The sequence below is a fragment of the Mesoplodon bidens genome (genome assembly GCF_964165515.1).
Source record: "Mesoplodon bidens genome assembly, chromosome: 4".
NCBI lineage: Eukaryota > Metazoa > Chordata > Mammalia > Artiodactyla > Ziphiidae > Mesoplodon > Mesoplodon bidens.
Window position 1 is genome coordinate 8,141,822 of NC_138160.1, and position 21,381 is coordinate 8,163,202.

Here is a 21,381-nt window from a genome sequence, read left to right on the forward strand (position 1 = left end):
GTCTCTGCTTTTGGCCCACATCAGAGTGCTAAGGCACATGGTGGGCATATATGAAATGATTTGTAAGTATCTAGCCCATGCCTACAGTGAGCATGTGATGGGTGACTAGCTATCACTAATAACTAAACATCGATTTCACATGGAAAAGCCTGTAGCCAAAGGGCCAAACCAACCTCTTCTCCAAGACGAGAGCAAGGACAGCCTTCCATTTTCCCAAATAAACTAAGGTTGTATGAAGCGAATGGCTCTCTTTTCTCTGTGCAAACACATATGCACAACCTTGCCAAAGCATTTAACTTAATATTAAAGTAACCAAATAGCCTATTTTCATTTTTTGAACAAACTATTATGACTGTGTTATAGGCAATAAATTGTAGAAGACATTGTGCTTAAAAATACCTTAAAACTCATGGCCTAAATTCAAGTCTACAGACGCAGTTATCTACAAATCTATAATCACCTTGAAACCACAAGAGTGGATTGAATCATCTCTGTTTTAGCAACAGGACCTCATAGAACAGATAAAACTCCCACCTACGAATCATTGCCTCTCAAAATATTGGAAATGATTTTGTTCGCACTAATAAGCATCTCCCCTCTTACCTGGGAGGAAATTGGAATCAAAAACACAGGGCCGGCTCTCCGTGGTGTTTCCGGAACACTGGCTGCCCACGGGGAACAGAAGAATGCACTGGCGGATGCGGACCTGGACTCCAGACACATCACACTCGGACCATTCTGACCACTCCGACCAGCTCTCTGCAGCGGCCAGAAGACAGGAGATGCAGCAACAAGACCCACTAAGATCCATCAACCTGGAAGTTGGGTCAGCTTATGTACATTAAGGTTTCATATAATGTTTATAGTGGGTCTGTGTATAAATAAGATGGACTTGTATCTTATGACCAGTCCAGTAAATAAAATACAAAGGAGCAAGAATAAAAGAACTCATATACCTTTGATTAGAAATAATGTGCTTAAAATATATTTTCTAAAACTCACATTATTTTAATGCTCTAAATTAACTGTATTAGACACTCCATAAGCTAATGCATGAAGCCTGGCTGTGCGTGACCCTTCCTTGGTGGGGAAGAGATCATCAATGCAGACCCCATTCCTACGGGGTCACACTGAAATCCTTATCCAGAAAATTTCTACAGGCCTCAGTGCCCAAGCAAGAGAAATGACAGTGTGTTAATGAGAAAGTCCTGGTTGTGAAAGGGGTTCAAGCTACTACAAATACTTTCTTTCCAGTTGTGAAAACAACTTTGCAGGGTCAGTACACCAAAGGCAGGCTGTACTCGTGGTAGAATTCACTCTATCCCTTGTTTACTGCCACTGAAGCACATCCACACACAAGTCGTCAAAGCCAAAAGATGAACTAGCTAAAGTCACTTTACCCCAAAAAGGAAGATTTGCTAAGATGTGTTAATTCACCGGACCTACAGATGTGTGAAAAGAGAGAATTAATACTCATTTTATGTAAGGAGGTTAAAAAAATGAACTCTCAATATTATTTATGAAATATTAATAAAGTAAAATAATGTTTTTCTATGCAGCTTGGCTTTTTCCTCTTTTTAAATTAAATTTGGCAACCAAAATTATGTTTTGATCCATTTTAAAGGGTATAATTTTTCCTTAGAAATGTGGAAAGTGCCAGTTTTGGGGATGACTGAGAATCTGGTTTCTAGGCACTTTTCAGTATACATGGAACCTTCAAGGAAAGTCTGCAGGAGCTAGTTAAAAACGTGTGTGTGTGTGTGTGTGTGTGTGTGTGTTTCAAAGTCGAAGTTAGACTCAGAAGAGATTGTCTCATTTTCATTCCAAGTGGTCCGTACATGGCAGAAAATGAAGCTAATTTTTGGATGGGGAGGTTTGCTGTAGGGCATCCACTGGGCACATGGGCCAGCCGTCCTCGGAGCCCAGAACCCCCATGCCCACGGTCCTGGGGGGATTCCTGTGAAGCCACTTCACAAGGGCTCTCCTACTTCCCCACCTTGATTCTCAGCAACTAAATGTCAGCTCTCATTACCAGCCTAAATATTTTAAGAACACTTGGTTATCACAGGTTTCTGCAACTAGTTCTGCAACTACAGCGTGCTGAGAATGATTCCACTGCAGGACAATGTATTACGAGGTCACATCACCGGCACTAGTGCGGCATTGACGTGTTCCCCTCTTTTGGTCTTATCGTGATGTGGTTTCATCATTTCACCATTTGTATATCAGGAAAAGGGTGAGTCTGCCCTGCTGTCTGCACGGGCCTGGCCGGGTTGCTTACCGGGGCAGGGCTGCGTGTTGCAGAGAGCCTCTTCCGTGTGCAGGCCCAGGCAGATGTCGCCTCCATAGGCAGGGGCCGGGTTTGTGCACGAGCGGGTCCTCATGTAATGTCCACCTCCACATGTCGCTGAGCACTTTGACCAGGAGGACCAGCAAGACCACACGCCATCCACTGGGAAGGGACACAAAGTCACACCACTTCTGAAATCCACATCTAACCCTGGTGATGTGGCTACAGAGAGAGTCTGCACTGTGCGAATGCGCTGTGCACACCACGGACCATCACAGGAGGGGATTCAGGATCTTCCAGCTGGTTTTTCACATTCCTCCCTACGCTTCTTTAGTCCCTCCTATTCTTTCAGGAAATAGTTCTAAGCATGTAAAATACAAGCACGAGGATGACCAAGGAGTGCATGTACATCTGCAGTACAAAACCCAGTCTCTGGGAAAGACCATGAACTACAGAACAATGTTCTCTAGTTGTTCAGGTGAAGCCCCAGTGAGTGCTACCTCTGCCAGTCGCCCAGGACAGAACCAGTGTCTTATCCTCCTTTTGTGTCACTTGCAGTTTACAGAACAAACTGTGGACTCAAAGATTTCATGGACAGAGAGGCAAGGAGTGTTCTTAGCACACCATAGGTACTTAACTGATGTCAGCCACAGAACACACACCTGTCCAAATTCACTTTGATTCAAAAGGTCTCCCCTCCATGAGATTCTCACTCACTGTTCCTTCTTCCTTGTACTTACTGTTTTCATAATAAAGAAGAAATAAATTATCTTATTGAATTGGAATATGACTTAGGAACAAAAAACCATCTGCTGTCCTTTGTCAGCCAAGGTCTGGAATCAGTTCTGAATCAAACACGAATTGAGAAAAAGGAGTGATGGAGAAAGACCAAGCTATTTCTTAATGCTGGGAATAAATTATGTCAGTGAAAGTACTAGTTAGACCAAACCACAGAAGAAAGAGGATCATTTCAACATGGGCTCAACTTCCAAACCTTACTGCAAGTTTTGATCCACATTAGAATTGGAGATCGAATTTTTCATTGATTAATTTAAGAGGTAGTTTTATATTTCTCAGGTCTTCGATTTATTTTCAAACTTAATCATAATGAGAAAACTTGTTTTTAAAGAAAATAGACCACCCCTTTGTAACTGTTTCTTGTGGACCCAAGAGGATAAAGGAGGAGTAAATGAATAGGGAGGAAAGCATCCGAAATGAGGTAAAAATAGCCTATAACTGGCCGGGCTGCTCAACATCCAAAGCCCTGAGCTCTTCCAAACCCTCCCTGTTGAGTTGCAGCCTGGACTGTGTTAGGAATTTTCTAGGAAGTGGGAGAGAGAATTGACATTTGCCCCACTCAACCCCCTGAACTTATGCATTCCCAAGTGGAAAGTGAGGAGGGCCACTCTGAATATTTTCACAACCCTCTGTGGAAACTTGGCTCTCAAAAAGAAGACGAGGACAGAGCTATTTCAAGACATTAAGGTTACGTGTACATGATACTGCCTTGATCATCACATCAACGAAAATAAAAACAGCCACTAGATCATGTTAATGGGATGTCTTGGACACGGGCCTGAGCCTTGCACTCAGAGGCCAGGGCAGCATCCGAGCATCTGGAGGAGTCGGTACATTCAGCCGACGGCAGCATGGACCTGTGTCTGGAGCCTGGGGAGGCGGAGTGGATGGAGGGATCCTGACTTTCCCATGTGGCTTTCCCTCCCCCACTTTACAGGATGGATCCTCATCTAATCATGCTGTCCCAGGGGTCCCCTCTCAGCCCCCGGGGAGGAGCCCTTCCATTCTCCAGGCTGGGGCTGTGGGAAAGACATGTCTCTGTGACCTTTCCCAGCCCCTCGGCGTCACTTGGCCAGGAAAGCTGGGTAGTTTGGAGGGAAGCATCTCCTGAGACTGGAGAAACTCAGGCAGAGACAGTGGAGGAGGACTGGAGCAGCTGGAGGAGCAGGAACATTACTGAGTGACCCAGCCACAAAGCTGGGAACTGTATTTTCAGTTTAATGTACATGTTGATTCTTCCATCATCCATCCATCCATCCATCTATCCATCTATCCATCCATCTAATAGATGCTCACTAAGTACTGCCACAAGCCAGTTCCTTGCTTAAGGAACTCAGAAAGTTGTTTGTACCAACTGAAAAAGATGCTATATTTGCAGCGGTCTGTGCCTTTAAAACCAATGTACACAGTATTTGGAATGACCCCTCATGCCCCACCCCTGCTTGTCTATATGGCCAACTCCCATCTGTCCCTCAAGACCCAGTCCAGGGGCAGCCTGCTTGGTATAGCTGCCATGATTCCAGCTCCATGGGTCCCCAGCTGATGTAGCCACTGCATCTTGTCATCAACCCAACCATACTGGGTTGACATTATTCACAGGATGCTTCCTCACTAAACTCTTAAGTTCCTTTCTGACCTGGACCAGGTCACTGTGTCTTTCTTTACTCAGTGAATAGCACACAGCAGGTGATCCAAAAATGTTTGCTGAAAAACTGAATGAATAAAGAAAGGAAGATCAAGTAACCAACTGCTTATTTTCTCATCATTCAATAACCATCACTGAGAGCTATTTCGAGTGTGTGCCAGGCCCACGCTGGGAGCTGAGGGCACTGCTGTGAGTGAGATGGCCCTGCCCTCCTTGGGTGGTCACTGTGACAAAGTCAAAAGGCAGGATGCACCGCCAGAGGCCAGCACTCAGGATGGCCGTGAGGCATCGGGTTAAATTAAAGATCCTCTGACTGTGGGAAGGTCAGGGGGAAGCGATCCAGTTGACAGAGCTGCGATCAGAGCCAGGGCAAGAGGAAGGCACAGATGGTTAGAGCATTAAAGGTGACAGAGGAGCCTTCGGGGCTGTATTAGCAAACAACGCCCTAAGCGGGGGCGAGGGGGCTCCTTAAGGTCATTTTATTAACCCTGCGCTTGTGTGGGAAGCCTGCAGAATGAAAAGCCAGGGGTCAGGAGGAAGACCCAGACAACACAGCTCCTGTGGGTCTCCAGGAGAGGATGCTGCATGTTTAGAGGACTGACCTCAGGAGGATGTAGACCCCTGTCAGCTGAGGGCACCAGGGACAGGCTTGGCAAGGCCCTGCTGGGCTATCCCTGATAACTGTCGCTCTGGTGAGGACTCTGTGGTATGGAGGGAGGTCAGTTCCGGGAGGAGCTGGGCACATCAGAGTCTGGGAGGGACCAACCTCCAGTTTAAAGACAGGATACCACTCTCTGGACCATGGCAGCCCAGCCCACTTCTCAAGAGATGCAGTGCTTGGGGCCACGATCCCTTAGAGGGGCTCCTGAGAATACTTCAGTTTCTGTTAAAGCAGAAGAAATAGATGAACATAATCCAGCCTAGGTGATATCTGTCTTTATACCAATGAAGTTGGAAGAATATATCTATCTATATCTATATCTTTATCTACATCTGTATCTGTATCTATATTTATAACTGTTATATATCTACATCTATATCTACATCTATATCTACATTGATATCTATGTCTACACTTATATCTACATCTACATCTATATTTATATCTATCTATCTATCTACCACAAATTATGTCTCAAACATAAAGCCAGGGAAGCTGAGTGAGAAAGTCTTCCAAGGCCCTTGATGTTTCGGTCTTTTCCAGATTACTCGATCCACTCACCTGGGCACGGCAAGATGTTGCATTCCTGGTATTCCAGGGAGGGGCCCAGGCAAGGCATGCCCCCAAACTTGGGCTCCGGATTGTTGCAAACACGCTTCCGGTTGCGAATGCCCCTGCTACAATCTCGGCTGCACTGTGACCACGAGGTCCAGGCTGACCAGGCCCCGTTGATAGTGTGGGCAGAGTATCTCCCAGCACGCAGGAAATCACCAGGAAGGCCTGTAAGAGAAATGGCCAAAGCACGATTCTGTTAGGAACTCTTAGAGTAACCAGAGTCCAAACTAACTTTCATTCTGTAGCACTGTCTGCTTTGCTTCTGCAACTATACTCTCAAATATCAGTGGAACACTCTTTACACACCTCAGAAGCACAAAACTAAATAAAAATAAAATTGCATTTTACATGATAATCTCCTATAACTCAAGCTTCTTTCTCTGCAGTTGCTATTAACAGGGGTGCAACTAAGTACTCAATTTGTCAATGTAGCAAAGTCCTTATACAGGTAATAAGGTTTTTTGGTTAATAGGTCACTTATTGTTCTGAGAAATTTCTTACAAAGAAAATACACCTTTCTCACTTCCATTGGGAATTCTACAACAAATTGTCCTTGTGCAATTCATGTTCATTTTGATGGAAATGCCTACTGACTTAAAATATGAAAAAAAATATTCAGTCATTTTCTCAAAGGTAGGCAGTGTGACACAAGTTTTAACAAAATACTCTCAAAGTATGCCATGAAGTTCTGGGGAAATGTGAGAAGACAGATGTGTGAACAGTTCTATCCACTGTTAAGTTTCTTGGTTGTCTACTTAAAAATTCTGGCTCAGAAACCTAGGCAGATGCTCTTCAGAGAAAATAGATTAGAAACCATTTTCTCTGATGAGAGAGTAGTTTGTGGTTAATCAATAAAGAACACACAATTTAGCCTAATTTCATGTGATCAGAGGCAAACAGGTCCAATTTTATATTCTAAAGATATCAATACCAAAACATATGGCTAGTCATTAGAACTTGAAGCCATTAAGACACAAGAAGGATGAAGTATTTTTTAAGCCATTCCCACAATATACTTTTGGAGGAAATATAAGAAGTCTTTTATAAATGTGTATCAAAATATTTCCTTAGTTTATATCATTTAAAATGAATATTAGTGTTGGTTTTATATGTATCTGAGAATGGAAGGATTAAAAAATATATGTTCAGTTAAGAGAATAAAGTTAAAGAAACCATGTCATTCATTTTCTCTTTTTTTACTTTGATGTCATAAGAAGTAAGTTCACAGCCTGCTCTGAAATAAGGGAATAAGTGACTGAACTGGAGACAGGGTTGTCAGATTTAGCAAATAAAATACTGGAAGCCCAGTTACATTTTAGTTTAACTGGGCTCTTCTATGAACTTGGAGATAAGACAGAACACCTGTCTCTGGAAGTGAGTCAGTCCCTACAGAGTCGCTTACTCACCGTCGGTGGAGCAGCTGCTGGTTCCATCGCTAGAACAGTACCGCATCTCAATTCTCTGCCTTCCCACTTCCAGCAAGTTTGGATCAGGCAGGCGGGCCTTGCACGTGTACCGAAATCGTTGCTCGTAGTGGCCCCCATTGTCAGAGATGTTGACAGGTGTCCAGGGTGTCCAGGGTGTGGTCTTCTTCAGCTCAGGGCATGGGTTAGTATTACAAGGCTGGTACTCCTGGAGGAGAAAACACATGAAGTATGCTTATCATACTGCAGAAATAGAGCCAGGGGCATCCTTCCTTAAGTGAAGGAGAGGGCTCTCTAAAACTTCAGGTCCTGACACCCACCAGCTACTCTGCAAAGTTAAAAGCACATTTTTTGGTCAAATTAGGCATTTAAGAGAATGTTCGGTGTTCAAGTTAACTGCAAAGAAATCTGCACAGTTTCTGCATCAACAATGAGAATGAGATAATAAATGTAATTGTATGTGAATAAAAATGGTGATTCCCCCCAAATCATCTTCCTTTCATTGATAAGTGACCCAAAATGCTGAATATTCTAACGTTAACCTTAGCTTTTTTTTTTTTTTTTTTTTTTTTAAGATTATAGTTAAAATGAGGGAATCAGAATTTGATTTTTGGACCTCATTATGTTCAGTCTGAGATTTATATTTTAAGCTCTGGACCACAGATTCAAAGTGTTAGAATGGTAGCTTTCCAGTTGATAACACAATACATGATAACTTTTGGTCTATAAGAAATTTTCACAAGATTTCCCAAGTTAATACATTGTTGGCATTTTTCAGTCTCACCTCCCTTCCCCAGTACCAGATACCTCCATTGTAAGCACAGTGGGGAGGACCCTGCAAGTGGGACATGCCATTTTCGGGCGGTGAAATTTAGGCCTCTTAATCTGGCAAGAATTGTAAACATTATGTCTTCAGAAACATTACCAAATCTAAGGGGCACAGGGTTTGACCTTGAACATAGCACTAGATGTTTCATTAGAGGGAAAACCCACAACATATAATACATTCAATTATGGCCATACTTTTTTTTTTCTTTTTTTTTTTTTTGCAGTACGTGGGCCTCTCACTGTTGTGGCCTCTCCCATTGTGGAGCACAGGCTCCAGACGTGCAGGCTCAGCGGCCATGGCTCACAGGCCCAGCTGCTCCATGGCATGTGGGATCTTCCCAGACCAGGGCATGAACCTGCGCCCCCTGCATCGGCAGGCAGACTTTCAACCACTGGGCCACCAGGGAAGCCCTATGGCTATACTTTTAAAATAATTTTATTAATGTTAAACATACATAGAAAGGAAGAGTTAAATAGTTTCCTAAGATTTATTATGAAAAAGAGAATTATTTTATCCTTCCCCCATCTCTTTCAGTTTAATATCTAGATACTTATCCCTTAGAGCTAACAACAAGATTTTTCCAGTATCAGGCATTATCCATTAACTGTGCACTATGGGAAAAGATTTAGCTCTTTATTCTTTACCCCTTTACCCCTCTCCCTGTGTCTCCAACCCAGATGCAGCCTTCCCATCTCCCATCATCTTAATGTAGTTATGCTGCACTTTTGGTTAGATCCATATCCAGTATTTGCACTTATCACTAGATGAACACTATCTACAGGTGACTGGTGCAGAGAGCTGATTGGTTTCTGTTTCGTGTCCAGTTCCCTCACAGTCCGACTCAAGGACTCGCCTGGTTTGTCGGGGTCGTTGTCTACTTTCTATGAACTTGTCATGAATTCACTCCCCATCAGGTATTTGGACACAGTAGGAACTGTGATGGCTGGTTTATGCTTTGAAAATAAAAAAGTCTCAGTAATATTGTATAAATGAATTCTGGTAGGAGAGAAAGTAGCCCTGTGCATCCACACCAGAAGCTTTAACTGGAAGCCTGTTAAAATATTTATTTTGTCATGATTCTAATTAGTCTAACTAGTTTTCTTTACACCGGGCCTATCTTTTAAAATTTTTTTTACAAGGGACAATACTCGAGGGTTCTTCATGTTTGTGACTTCATACACTTCTAACAGAAAACATGTAAAGTAATCATCACCACTTTCCTGATTTAACACCTCTTGCTTCCATTCTCTGGCCCACACTGATGCTCCCCATCCCCACACCAACACACACTGGAAGACAGATGATTTCATTTTCCTTTGTTTACAGCATGTTTTATTATGGCATCTTTTGGATGCTGCCTTTTAAGTGAAAAAATAACCCCAATGGATGCCATAAACTCAATCATGTGAAATACTAGACAGAACACGTGTGTGTTCTTTTTCACTGGAATGGAGACCACGTAATAAGAATGCAGGCCCAGTGTGTGGCAACACTGCCAGCCCCAGATTGAAAATGCCATATGCATTCCCTTCATCACTCTGCGTCAGCCTGGCTGGGCAAGTGTCCAGGGGCGGCTGGCTCCTTGCCTAAATGGACTTAAAACATATGCTGTTTATGGACCCCTGCTTTTAGCATTAACAAGTTTGACATCACCTACAAAATACTAAGATCCCATGTCTCAAAAAACAAACACAGAGGGTCCTCCCAGTAATTCTGAGCTTCCTTGCACTAGAAATTTCACCTGTTCTATGGAGATGAAGTGTTTTTTTGAAACAGATGAATAGAAAATATATTTTAAAGCCTGGGTTGGCCTCTGTGTACTGGTAAAATGCTCAGAAGGGTGGGGGGATGGTGGTAGCTGTCACATGTCCCAGAGGTGGGTACACCTCAAGGGTGAAGAAGATCAATTCAGGCCCGTTAGACCTGAACCTCTGATAATAAAGTCTGTTCTTATGTTCCATTAGCTCCTCACTGTACAAAATCCAACAGGAGTCTCAGGACCTCTCCTTTCAACTGCCTTTTAAGACTTGATTATGATGCATTCATTTAAAATATCAAATTATGAAATACTGAGAAATGGTATGACTGATCTGTTTTATATTAATGACCAAAATTATAAAGTGGTGCAATTCAGTGGTGAGTAGTTGTATGGCTTAACTGAACCTGTGTGCTCCGATTTACTGAGGAACTGCTGCTATAAGTAAAATAGAGAGATGGTGACAATCCAAGCAAACCCAAATTTGAATGGAACTTGAACAGCATTATATTTGATGCTAAAAAGAGAAATTATTTTAAAAGGGATTTCAGGTATATTATTATACCTGTCACATAGGATTCTTAATATTCTGGTGGAAAATATTAGATAAGAATGGTTAATAAATCAATCTCACTGCTGCTATATATCCAAAGGAATTAAAATCAGGATCTCAAAGAGATATCTACACTTCCATGTTCATTACAGCATTACTCACAATAACCAAGATATGGAAACAACATAAGTGTCTAGTGACGAATTAATGGATAAAGAAGATGTGAGACAGACAGACACACAAACACACACACACACACAGTGGAATATTATTCAGTCACGAGAAAGAAGGAAATCTTGCCATTTACAACAACTTGGTTGGACCTTGAGGGCATTATGCTAAGTGAAATAAGTCAGACAGAGAAAGACAAATTCTGTATGCTCTCACTTATACATGGAATCTAAAAATGCCAAACCCAGAGAAACACAGAGCAGAGTGGAAGTTACCAGGGGTTGGGGAAAATGGGGAAATGTGAGTCAAAGGGTACAAACTTCCAGTTATAAGATTATCAAGTTTGGGGATCTAATTTACAGCATGGTGATTATAGCTAATAATACTGTATCATATACTTGAAAATTTCTAAGAAAGTAGATCTTAAATGTTCTCACCACAGTAAAGAAATGATGATTTTGTGACAGGATGGAGGTGGTAGCTAATGCTATGGTGATAATCATTTTGCAATTTATAAATGTATTGAATCAACACATTGTGCACCTTAAACTTACACAATGTTATGTGTCAATTATATCTCAATAAAGCTGGAAAAAAATAAAGACAGGAGCTGATGCAAGGACAAAAAAGAAAAAAAAAGGTCAAGAACAACAAAAGAAAAAATAAACATGGTTACTACATCAATTTTAAACAGTTCTCCTAACATGTTGCCTATGTTTTATATGTCCCATTCAACAGTGCTACAACCATCCATTTAAAAGTTTAATCTGGAGACCTGGGAGGCACCTGGCTGTTCTCCCTCACCTCTAGGCCAAGTCCTATAGATATGGCCTCTTAGGTTCCTTCTCTCTTCCTCATCTCAACTGTCTCTTTTCTAATTCAGGCCACCGTCATCTCAGTCCTGTTTCACAGAATCAAAGCGTGTATTTCACTGACATTTAATTGTGTATTTATAAGTCTGCCTCCACAAATAGATTGTAAATTTGTCAAGAGCAAGAACTTTGCCATATTTATTTTATATTACCAGTCCTAAGTATAATACTATAATTTTTTTGTGAATGGATAAATCAATTCACAAATAAGCCCATTCTGGTGGAATCTGCATAAATCTGGGGAAAAATTAGATGGTTAAGCAGGGCCCCGTTTTGCTCTTTATTTTTCCTTTGAGAAAACTAAAATATCTTGCATTCCATAGGTTGAAAGTAAAATAGATGGTAACAGTCCAAGAAAAACTTTGATACCATGTGTTTAGCACAAAATAAGAAAATTACCCTTAAAGTGTTTGCATCAATAGCTGAATATGTGAACTAAATATATTCTTGTATGGAATATGTATGGTTTCCATATGTAGTTATCAAATTCTCTTTCAGTAACTAAGTTGTTACACTCTGAAACAGAAAGCCATTCTGCACCAGAGGAACGAGAGAGTAATGCAGCTTTGCTTGCGAAGGTCCAAGGTACTGAAGCATATGTACAGAGGTAGATCTGTGACCCCAGGAGCTTGTGGAAGCAGAGCACAGATTGACAGGAAATCCTGGAAATTAGTTTAGTGGTCCCAGCAAGGAAGAGAAAGAAAAGGGAGACAGTGCATTCAAAGTTATAATGCCATGGAATGACTTCTGCTTCCAACCAAGATGGGGTAACAGAAATGGGATGAACTCTTTCAACAAGAATAACTTTAAAATACATGAAACAACAGTTCATAAGACATCGGACGTCAGGCAACGAGGGACAGTGATCACCAAGATTCAGAGCCATGAGATGAGCTCCACAACTGACCCAGCCTACAACCTTGAGAAAGTTTCCAGGTGATGGTGGAGGAAGAAGAGACTCAGGCCCAGACTAGTGACTGGGGAGACAGAACTGGGAGGTAAAGGAAGCCAAAGGGGCCTGGGTTCTCAGCAGGAGAGGGCTGCACAAAGAAAAAACTCCAGTTATGCACAGCTCCCCCGTTAGGTATTCAGTTGAGTAAAAACCTGTGAATGTAAGTGTATGAAGAAACTACACATGGGTGGGGAAAGACCCACCTGAAAAGATCAGAGAGAACAGTGCACACCACTCATATAGGGCTGAGGATACTGCTTGTTCCTAAGAGTCAGACTGAAAAGCTTCATAATTCTCCTCACATCAGTTAGGGTACCAGGAAGTGTCTTGTCTCCACCGTGGGGAAAAATCACCCCAGACTAAACTCTGCTCTGATCTCAACTAACAAAGCTTACAAGCAAAAACCAAAAAGATCAAACTAGTTTCACATAACTTGATCTTGTTCCAAAGGAGAGTTCTTGCATAATTTGGGGAATACAAAAGTGTCCAACGTACAACAAGGAAGAGGTCACAGTGTCTTACATCTAATCTAAAATTACCAGGTATGCAAAGAAGCTGCTAAAAAAACACAACTTACAATGAGGAGAAAAATCAGTCAATTGAAATTGGCACAGGAAAGCCACAGATGCCAGAATTTGTAGTTAAGAATATGCAAAACTGTTATTATAACTGTATCGCATATGTTCAAGGAGCTAGAAGAAAGACAGCCTGTTAAGTAGAAACATGGAAGATATAAGGAAGAAATAAAATCAACTATACACAACATTCTATGAGGTCGACTTTAATCTGATATAAAAAAAACAGACACAGACATAAGAAGGAAAGAAAACTACATGTGAATATTCCCCATTAACTTAGACACAAAAGTGCTTAACAGGATTTTAATAAGCAAAACTCTAAACTATTTAAAAAGGTTAATAGCTCATAATTATGTAGGGAGTATGTCAAGTGTGCAGGGTTCATTAACATTTAAAATTGGATCAAGGTAATTCTTATTAACAGTCTAAAAAGTAAACCCATATGGACGTCTCAATAGATACAGAAACGTCATTTGATAAGATGCCCAAACCCACTCCTTATAGAAACTCTCAATCAACTAGGATAGAAATAAATTTCCTAAATCTGACAAAGGACATTTATTAAAAACATACAAGCAACATCTTAAAGGTTAAAGCCTGCATACTTTTTTTTAAAGTTGAAGAATATAAGATCAATATAAAATATTAAGTCTGTTTCTATGTACTAGCAATGAGGAATCATAAATTAAAAGAATACCATTTACAATGCTATCAAAAATATGAAATACTTAGGAGTAAGTCTCATAAAATATGTGCATGACTTGTACACTTAAAGGAAACTTAATCTTCTAAATGATCTATAGAATCAATGCAGTCTTAGTCACAATTCCAGAAGGCCTCTTAAAAAAATAAAATTTGACAAGCTAATTCTAAAATTCACATAGAAATACAAAGTATCTATCAATAGAATAGCAAAAGCATTTTGCAAAGAAAGGACATTGTTGGAGAACTTACACAACCTGACTTCAAGATTCATTATAAAGGTAAAATAATCAAAATGCTGTGGCATTAAGATTGAAAGATTGAGCAAACGAGTGGAATGAAAAGCCCAGAAATAGACCCACATGCATATGGCTTATTGATTTTTCAAAAAAGGTACAAAGGCAATTTAGTGGTAAAAGCAGTCATTTCATCAAATGGTACTGGAACAATTTGATATCCATATGTGAAAACCTGAACTTTGATCAATAACTTGCTCTACCCATGATAATAAACTTAAATAGATCATAGAACAATATCTAAAAGCATAAAACATATAGAATAAAACCTAGGAGAATATTTCTGTGACCTTAGGTTAAGCAAAGATTTCCTAGATACAGTGCCAAAAGCATCAGTCATAAGAGGTAAAAATAAGTTGTGTTAATCAAAATCAAAAACCTCTACTTTTGAGAGACACTGACTGTTAAGAGGATGAAAGACTAGTCACACATGGGAGAGAATATTTGCAAACCAGTTATCTGATAAAAGGCTCATATCCATTATACATTTAAAAACTTAAAACTCAACAATAAAAGAAAAAAAAAACAGTATAAGCATTGTCAAGTGTTATGGAGAGACATTTCACCAAAGAAGATATACAGATGGCAAAAAAGCATATGTAAAGGTACTTAACATTATTTTTTTAAGAATAAAAGTAAATTAACACAGATATAGGGAACAAATGTATGGACACCAACGGGGGAAAGTGGGGCGGGGTGGTGGTGGTGTGATGAATTGGGAGATTGGGATTGACATATATACAGTAATATGTATTAAATGGATAATTAATAAGAACATGCTGTATAAAAGATAAAATTAAATTAAAAAAAAGAATAAAAGTAAATTAAAACCACAAGAAACCACCACACACTTATTAGAATGGCTAACATGAAACAGAACAAAAGAAACCTTGAACCTGACAATATCAAATGCTGGTGAGCTTGCAGAGCAACAGGAACTCTCATATCCTGCTAGTAGGAATGTAAAATGACACAATTGCTTTGAGAACTATTTGACACTTTGCTAAAAGCTTAAACATACACTTACCATATGACCTAGACATTTCCCTGCTAGATATTTACCCAAGAGCAAAGAAAGGATATGTCCATACAAATACTTGTACATGAATGTTCACAACAGCTTTATTTGCAATAGCCAAAAACTGGAAACAATGCATATACCCATCAGCAGGTAAATATCTAAGCAAATCATATCTAAATAAGAGACTACTCAATAATAAAAAGAACTGAACTGTTGTTATATTCAACATAGAAGAATCTGTAAAGAATTGTGCTGCATGAAAGTAGCTCCCAAAAAAGGAATGACAATGTATAATTCCATTCACATAAAATCATGAAAAGTGAAAACTATGTAGAATCAAAATGATGAGTGGTTACCTGAGACTAGGGAGGGCAGGGAAGTATATGAGGGAGGGGTTACAAAAGGAAACAGGAAACTTTTGAGTTGATGGACACATTCATTATCTTGTGTTGATGATTGCATGGATGTACATTTTTGTTAAAACTTATCAAATGTTAAACATGTGCAGTATATGGTATACCAATCATACTCAATAAAATATTAAAAACTATGTGGTAACTGAAAGACAATTCTCTTTCTAAAAAATTGTGGTTATTTTGCTAATTTAGAAGTGACACTCAAAACAGTTGTCTTTGCATGCACCTGCACACAAACTAAGATTACAGTTATTTTATGGCGTCCATGCTGGAATATTTGAGACCGAATGTAACTACTAAGTATTTGTAGATAAATGTTTCATAAATATAAAATGTGCATGATCAAGCCAATTTTACCTGTCATCCCACATCCCACATTGTATGATAGAAAATAACATTTTCTATCATACAATCAACCAGTGTAGCAACTGCCTGTTTAGCCTACATATGCATGTGCATCAACTGCATTCTTTATCTTATTCCTCTTACAATCAGTTTCTTTAGCTTCAGTGCATTTTCATGCTGATACAGGTCTTTGAACATGAAGGAGTTAAAATTATCTTCCATGGGGTTTGGAGATGTTTGTGAGTCACAGGATGGCTTGGAGAAGGAGCACTCAGCCCCAAGGCCACCTTCTAACTTACTGTATAATCCTTGGCAAATCTTTTGAACATATCTTAATCCGTTCAGGCTGCTATAACAAAATAGCACAGACTGAGTGGTTTATAAACAACAGGAATTTATTTCCCACCATTCTGGAGGCTAGAAGTCCAAGATCAGGGTGTCAGCATGGTTGGGTGAGGGTCCTCTTCTGGGTCACGGATGTCTCTTTTTATCCTCACATGATGAAAGGGGCTAGCTGGCTCTCTGGGGCCTCTTTTATAAGGACACCAATCCCACTCATGGGGGCTCCATTCTCATGATCTAATCACCTCCCAAAGTCTCCACCTCCTACTACCATCACCTTAGGCATTAGGTTTTCAACACATGGATTTTTGGGGGATACAAGCATTCAGCCTATAGCAGAACACACTGCAACAAATGCCAAATGAAGCGTTACCCAAGATGATCTCAAAGTACTTAACAAACACATTTTGGAATCCACTACCTTACTTTTAATTTAGTCGGCCAACCCAAAATAAATATTCAGTGCACGCACTTGAATCTTGTTCATAGAAGGTAAAACGATTTGACATCCAAAGGCTACATGACAGTCTATGCTAGCTACTTTGAAGAGGGGATGCTGATTTAGAGATTTTAAAGAATGTTCTTGTTTTATTTCCATTACTATTATTAGTCATTAAAGGCCCAATGAAATAAATAGAAATACTCTTTAAAATGTGAAAGCAATATTGGAACAAAAAGAGTGAATATTTTTAAGTAGAAAATCCCACTGTTCTATTGCAGTAACTGCTTGCATTTCAGCCGACCTCCTCTGGGTGGCCACAGTCCTCTCCTTGGCCACGTTCATAAATCTTTACTGTGTCACTTGTTTGCCTAAGGGTCTCCCAATCCTGCAAGCTTTTTGAGGTTAAGCCTGGGGCTGATGCAACTTCCTTCCTCATTTGGGTGACTTGCAGCACTTCTGGCTCCAAAGGGGGAGAGAATTGAGATGAACATCTCAAGGGCTTTCAAATGGGTGCATTTACCAATATTTTCAACAACCCATCAAGCTGCATTCTTCTAAGTGCAGAAAAAGCAGCAAAATATTCCTCTGCTTTCATATTAAAAAAAGATGTGTGTGCCTGTGTGTGTTAGATTATATGAGTGTGCATATCTATAAAAATGGAGCTGGCTTTCCTCCTTACACATACTTTTAGGCATTCCTTTTTATAACACTGTAGAAATCCCAAGAGAATAAGAAAATCAGTGCTGTTGCTGGTAATCTTTTTATTATAGAGGCTGTGATTTGTGGGCACTCTATAAACTTACATCTCAAATGAGAAGATCCATTTATTTGGTTTATTCTCTCACTATCATGCCCTTAAATTCTTAGTCCCTGAGAGCGAACATCAAGAATTCAGATATCTTTTTTTTTTTTTTTTTTTCTGGCAAATACCTTGCAACAAGAGGAGAAACTACTTTTAGTTAGGAGTGAAAGCCTACCATTGGGAAAAATGTTTCCTTCCCAAACTGACCATTGAAATGGGTGACCTTGAGCAAAAAAGTCCACGCTTTATTTCCATTCCTCCATTTTTAAAGAAAAAAAATGCTTAACTGTAATATACTTGCTTCAGAATATTTGGACCTATTTTAAGAGTTCTTGTGAGGAATTTCGGAAGAACAAGAGTAAATAACACAAACCAAACTGACGTTGTGTTATTTAAGATTGAGGCTTTGAAAGGACAACTCATGGGGCATTGCTTTTACACTAATACATGGGGGAAGTTGCCCTGGATTCTTTTAAGTACAAAAAAAACCAATAGTCACTTGCTTTCTTACTAGAAAATGATCGTGTGTGTGTGTGTCTGTGTGTGTGGGGGGGTGTGTGTCTCACCACCTCACTGTACATATACAACTGTAGAAAAACATGGCTTAAGAAAAGAAAGAAGAAATACTCCCTATCACCATAGGATTTGGATGTTATGGTTATAGCCATATTTGTGTGGGCTAAAGTGAATTAATTTCTTGGCAAGAAGATGCAAAATCAAATTAGAATAATGGAGTGGTTATGGAAAATTCAGTCATGAAAACACAGGCTAACAGCATACTCATGGTTTGGGCAAACCATAATTAAAAAAATTAAATGTATTAAAAACTGTTACTTAGCATCCTAGGCAACTGTTGGTATTTTACTAACACCTGGTTATTAGTCTGTGGTTTGATAAGTAAACATTTATTTCATATATAAATTAATTTCTAAAATAATTTGTTTTGAGCTTTTGAGAAATGTATTAAAAATAAATGTGAGGGCTTCCCTGGTGGCACAGTGGTTGAGAGTCCGCCTGCCGATGCAGGGGACACGGGTTCGTGCCCTGGTCTGAGAAGATCCCACATGCCGCGGAGCAGCTAGGCCCGTGAGCCATGGCCGCTGAGCCTGCGTGTCCAGAGCCTGTGCTCCGCAACGGGAGAGGCCACAACAATGAGAGGACTGTGTACCGCAAAAAATAAATAAATAAATAAATAAATAAATAAATAAATAAATGTGAGTCAGATGGTGTTGATAAATATATACAACTTGTTTTTACCTGACCACTGACTGCAAAATAATTAAATACCATTTTCCTGTTTTAGATAATTTGAATGCTTTTATTTTTTCTTTATTCTGCATGTGTAGCTAAAGGAACGTAGGCCAAAACAGAATTGTAATGTCTTTTTCTACTTGCTTACTCAACTGACAAAAGTCCTAAAGACATCAGTGTTCTTCTGCCTTTCGTCAGGCATGGAGGGTTGAGTAGTCCTACTTGGAGCTTTGGGAGCAGCTGGTCTATTTGTCATTAGTCGCCTCCATCCTGACTCGTTGCTTATGGCACAGCTATGAGCTTAAGGGTGCTCTGACAGTAAGCACCCACTCGCAGACCCTGGTAGGCAGAATTCTCACACGCCCCCAAGAGCCCCACCACCTGGGTGCCACATCTTATGTAATCCCTTTCCTGTGAGTGTGGGTGGGTTCTGTGAAAGTGACGGCAGAGTGAGGTTCCCCCTAATCTAAGACCTCCTTGTAGTGGACAAAAGACAGATTCTCCTGCTGGCTTTGAAAATGTTGGCTGCCACATTGTAAGGGGACCCCATGGCTAGGACCTGAGGGCAGCCAATAGGAACTGATGACATCCTCCTACCTACAGCCAGAAGAAAACGAGGACCTCAGTCCCCGAACTTCAGGTCACTGTGTTTGAGTGAAATGATGTTGGGTAAATGTCTTTTGTTTAAGGGCACGAACAGAATTTAAGATGGTGTTCTGTTCCTTCCATGGAAGAGCTTTTCCTAAAGTGTATCTTCATGGGGTGCTCATGGCACTACAGAGACAAAAGCATCTGTTGTCAGGAGGGACTGAGAAGCTCTGGGTTCAACAGAGTTAAATGGGTTTCATCAAACCAGGAGTGCTCAGAGCTGATCTTGCAGCCCTTTTTGTAGAGCTTCTCAGGGAACCAGAGTGGAATAGAGGGCACCTTAGCAAATGCTGTCAGAGAGGATGCTACCGGGAACCAAACAAGTTCTCAAAAGGTGAGAGTAGTTTTCTCATCAGAGGACTGATTCTACAATCAACTTCGTTGATTCAAAACTGAAAATAGGGGTGTATCCCCAGAGTTTTGAAGTTGTATGGAAGTCCTCCCTCTTCTGCCAACCTAACCAGGATTTAAAAGATTGAGGATGCAGTCCTACATTCATAAAATCCTTAGCCCACTTGACTCCATGTTCTAATCAGGAAAGCCATCTAGAATATCCTTCTCCTTCAAGTCTGTTGGTGGGCGGCTTTCCAGAAAGTGTATGATGTATAGGGAGGTGGCACTTCATTTGTCTAGCTCCTCCAAAGACTTCCAGTCTGAGTTTATTTATAAGTGGGGTAATCAGTTCTTATTGTGAAACCCTTTGCTCATTTCCAAGTTCATTGCCTTATGTGATAACCAGGGGAGGCCACCAGGTCTTAACCTTAACCTAGGGCCTCAGCTTTCTCATCTGAAAAACGGGCACATAAAGAAACATCTTTGGGAGTTCCCTGGTGGCTCAGTGGTTAGGAATCTGCCTGCCAATGCAGGGGACATGGGCTGGAGCCCTGGTCCGAGAAGATCCCACATACCGCGGGACAACTAAGCCCGTGCACCACAACTACTGAGCCTGTGCTCTAGAGCCCGTGAGCACAACTACAGAGCCCGCGAGCCACAACTACTGAGCTCACGTACCACAACTACTGAAGCCCACGCGCCTAGAGACTGTGCTCCACAACAAGAGAAGCCACTGCAATGAGAAGCCCGTGCACTGCAACAAAGAGTAGCCCCTGCTCGCCGCAACTAGAGAAAGCCCACGTGCAGCAACAAAGACCCAACACAGCCAAAAATAAATAAAAATTAATTAATTAATTAATTAAATTAAATAAAAAGAAACACATCATAATTACCGGGGAGTGTTAACAAGATAAGGTGTTCACAGTGATTAGCAGGAATCCTGGCATATGGGGCATCTTTGGTCTGCACAGAAGCCTGGAAATGAAGATGGGATGCAGAATGTGAAAATATTAGGGGTTCTGTAAAGTTGGTCACTAGCAATCTTGAGAAATCATCCTCTGTCCAAGAAAATGCGGATGATCACAAAAACCCCTAATGATCCCAGCAAGGTTACACACAAGGGAATGGATTTACCTAACTGGCAAAAAAAAGGTTTAAACTTAACTTGCATCCAAGTTTCCATGTACATCATTTCACTCTCGTGGTAAAGTGATCATCCAGTAGAAAATTATCTTCGAAATTTGTTCCTAACTGAGTTTACATGAAGCTGACATTTTATCAGTTCACATTCCTTAAATAATTAGTTAAGATTTCATGTCCTAAAAGATAGTAGTAGGAAGATTTATTTAATCTAAAATTCCTACACCATGAATGATGCATTTGGAACATTCACTGCTAAGGTCAAAGTTCTTCTGTCATTTCCTTTCACCAGTATGGAAATGTTCAGAACTCTTGGGTATTCTTTTGGCTCTCTAAGCTGGGATCCCATCATTTAATGGATCTGGGAAATGAAAAACACGTATGTTTTATCAACATCTTTGCCTAGAATTTAAAGTGCAAGGAACCCTTTTATGGCTCTTCTTTTGGCCAATTTATCTTGAGAAATTATGGTCCTCAAATAAAGTTATGTAAATGACTT

The 21,381-nt window shown here is 40.4% G+C and overlaps 1 protein-coding gene across 3 annotated transcripts in view; it reads right to left on the reverse strand.

The window, feature by feature from the left end:
• SEMA5A (semaphorin 5A) overlaps positions 1–21,381 on the reverse strand; it is a 493,904-nt gene that overhangs the window by 16,730 nt on the left and 455,793 nt on the right. For all 3 annotated transcript variants that reach the window (XM_081231009.1, XM_081231008.1, XM_081231010.1), the window contains 4 exons: positions 7,416–7,641; positions 5,956–6,174; positions 2,282–2,452; positions 604–759 (listed from right to left, as the gene is read on the reverse strand). In XM_081231009.1, coding sequence (XP_081087135.1) covers positions 604–759; positions 2,282–2,452; positions 5,956–6,174; positions 7,416–7,641 — 772 coding nt within the window. The remainder of the gene's footprint in view (positions 1–603; positions 760–2,281; positions 2,453–5,955; positions 6,175–7,415; positions 7,642–21,381) is intronic.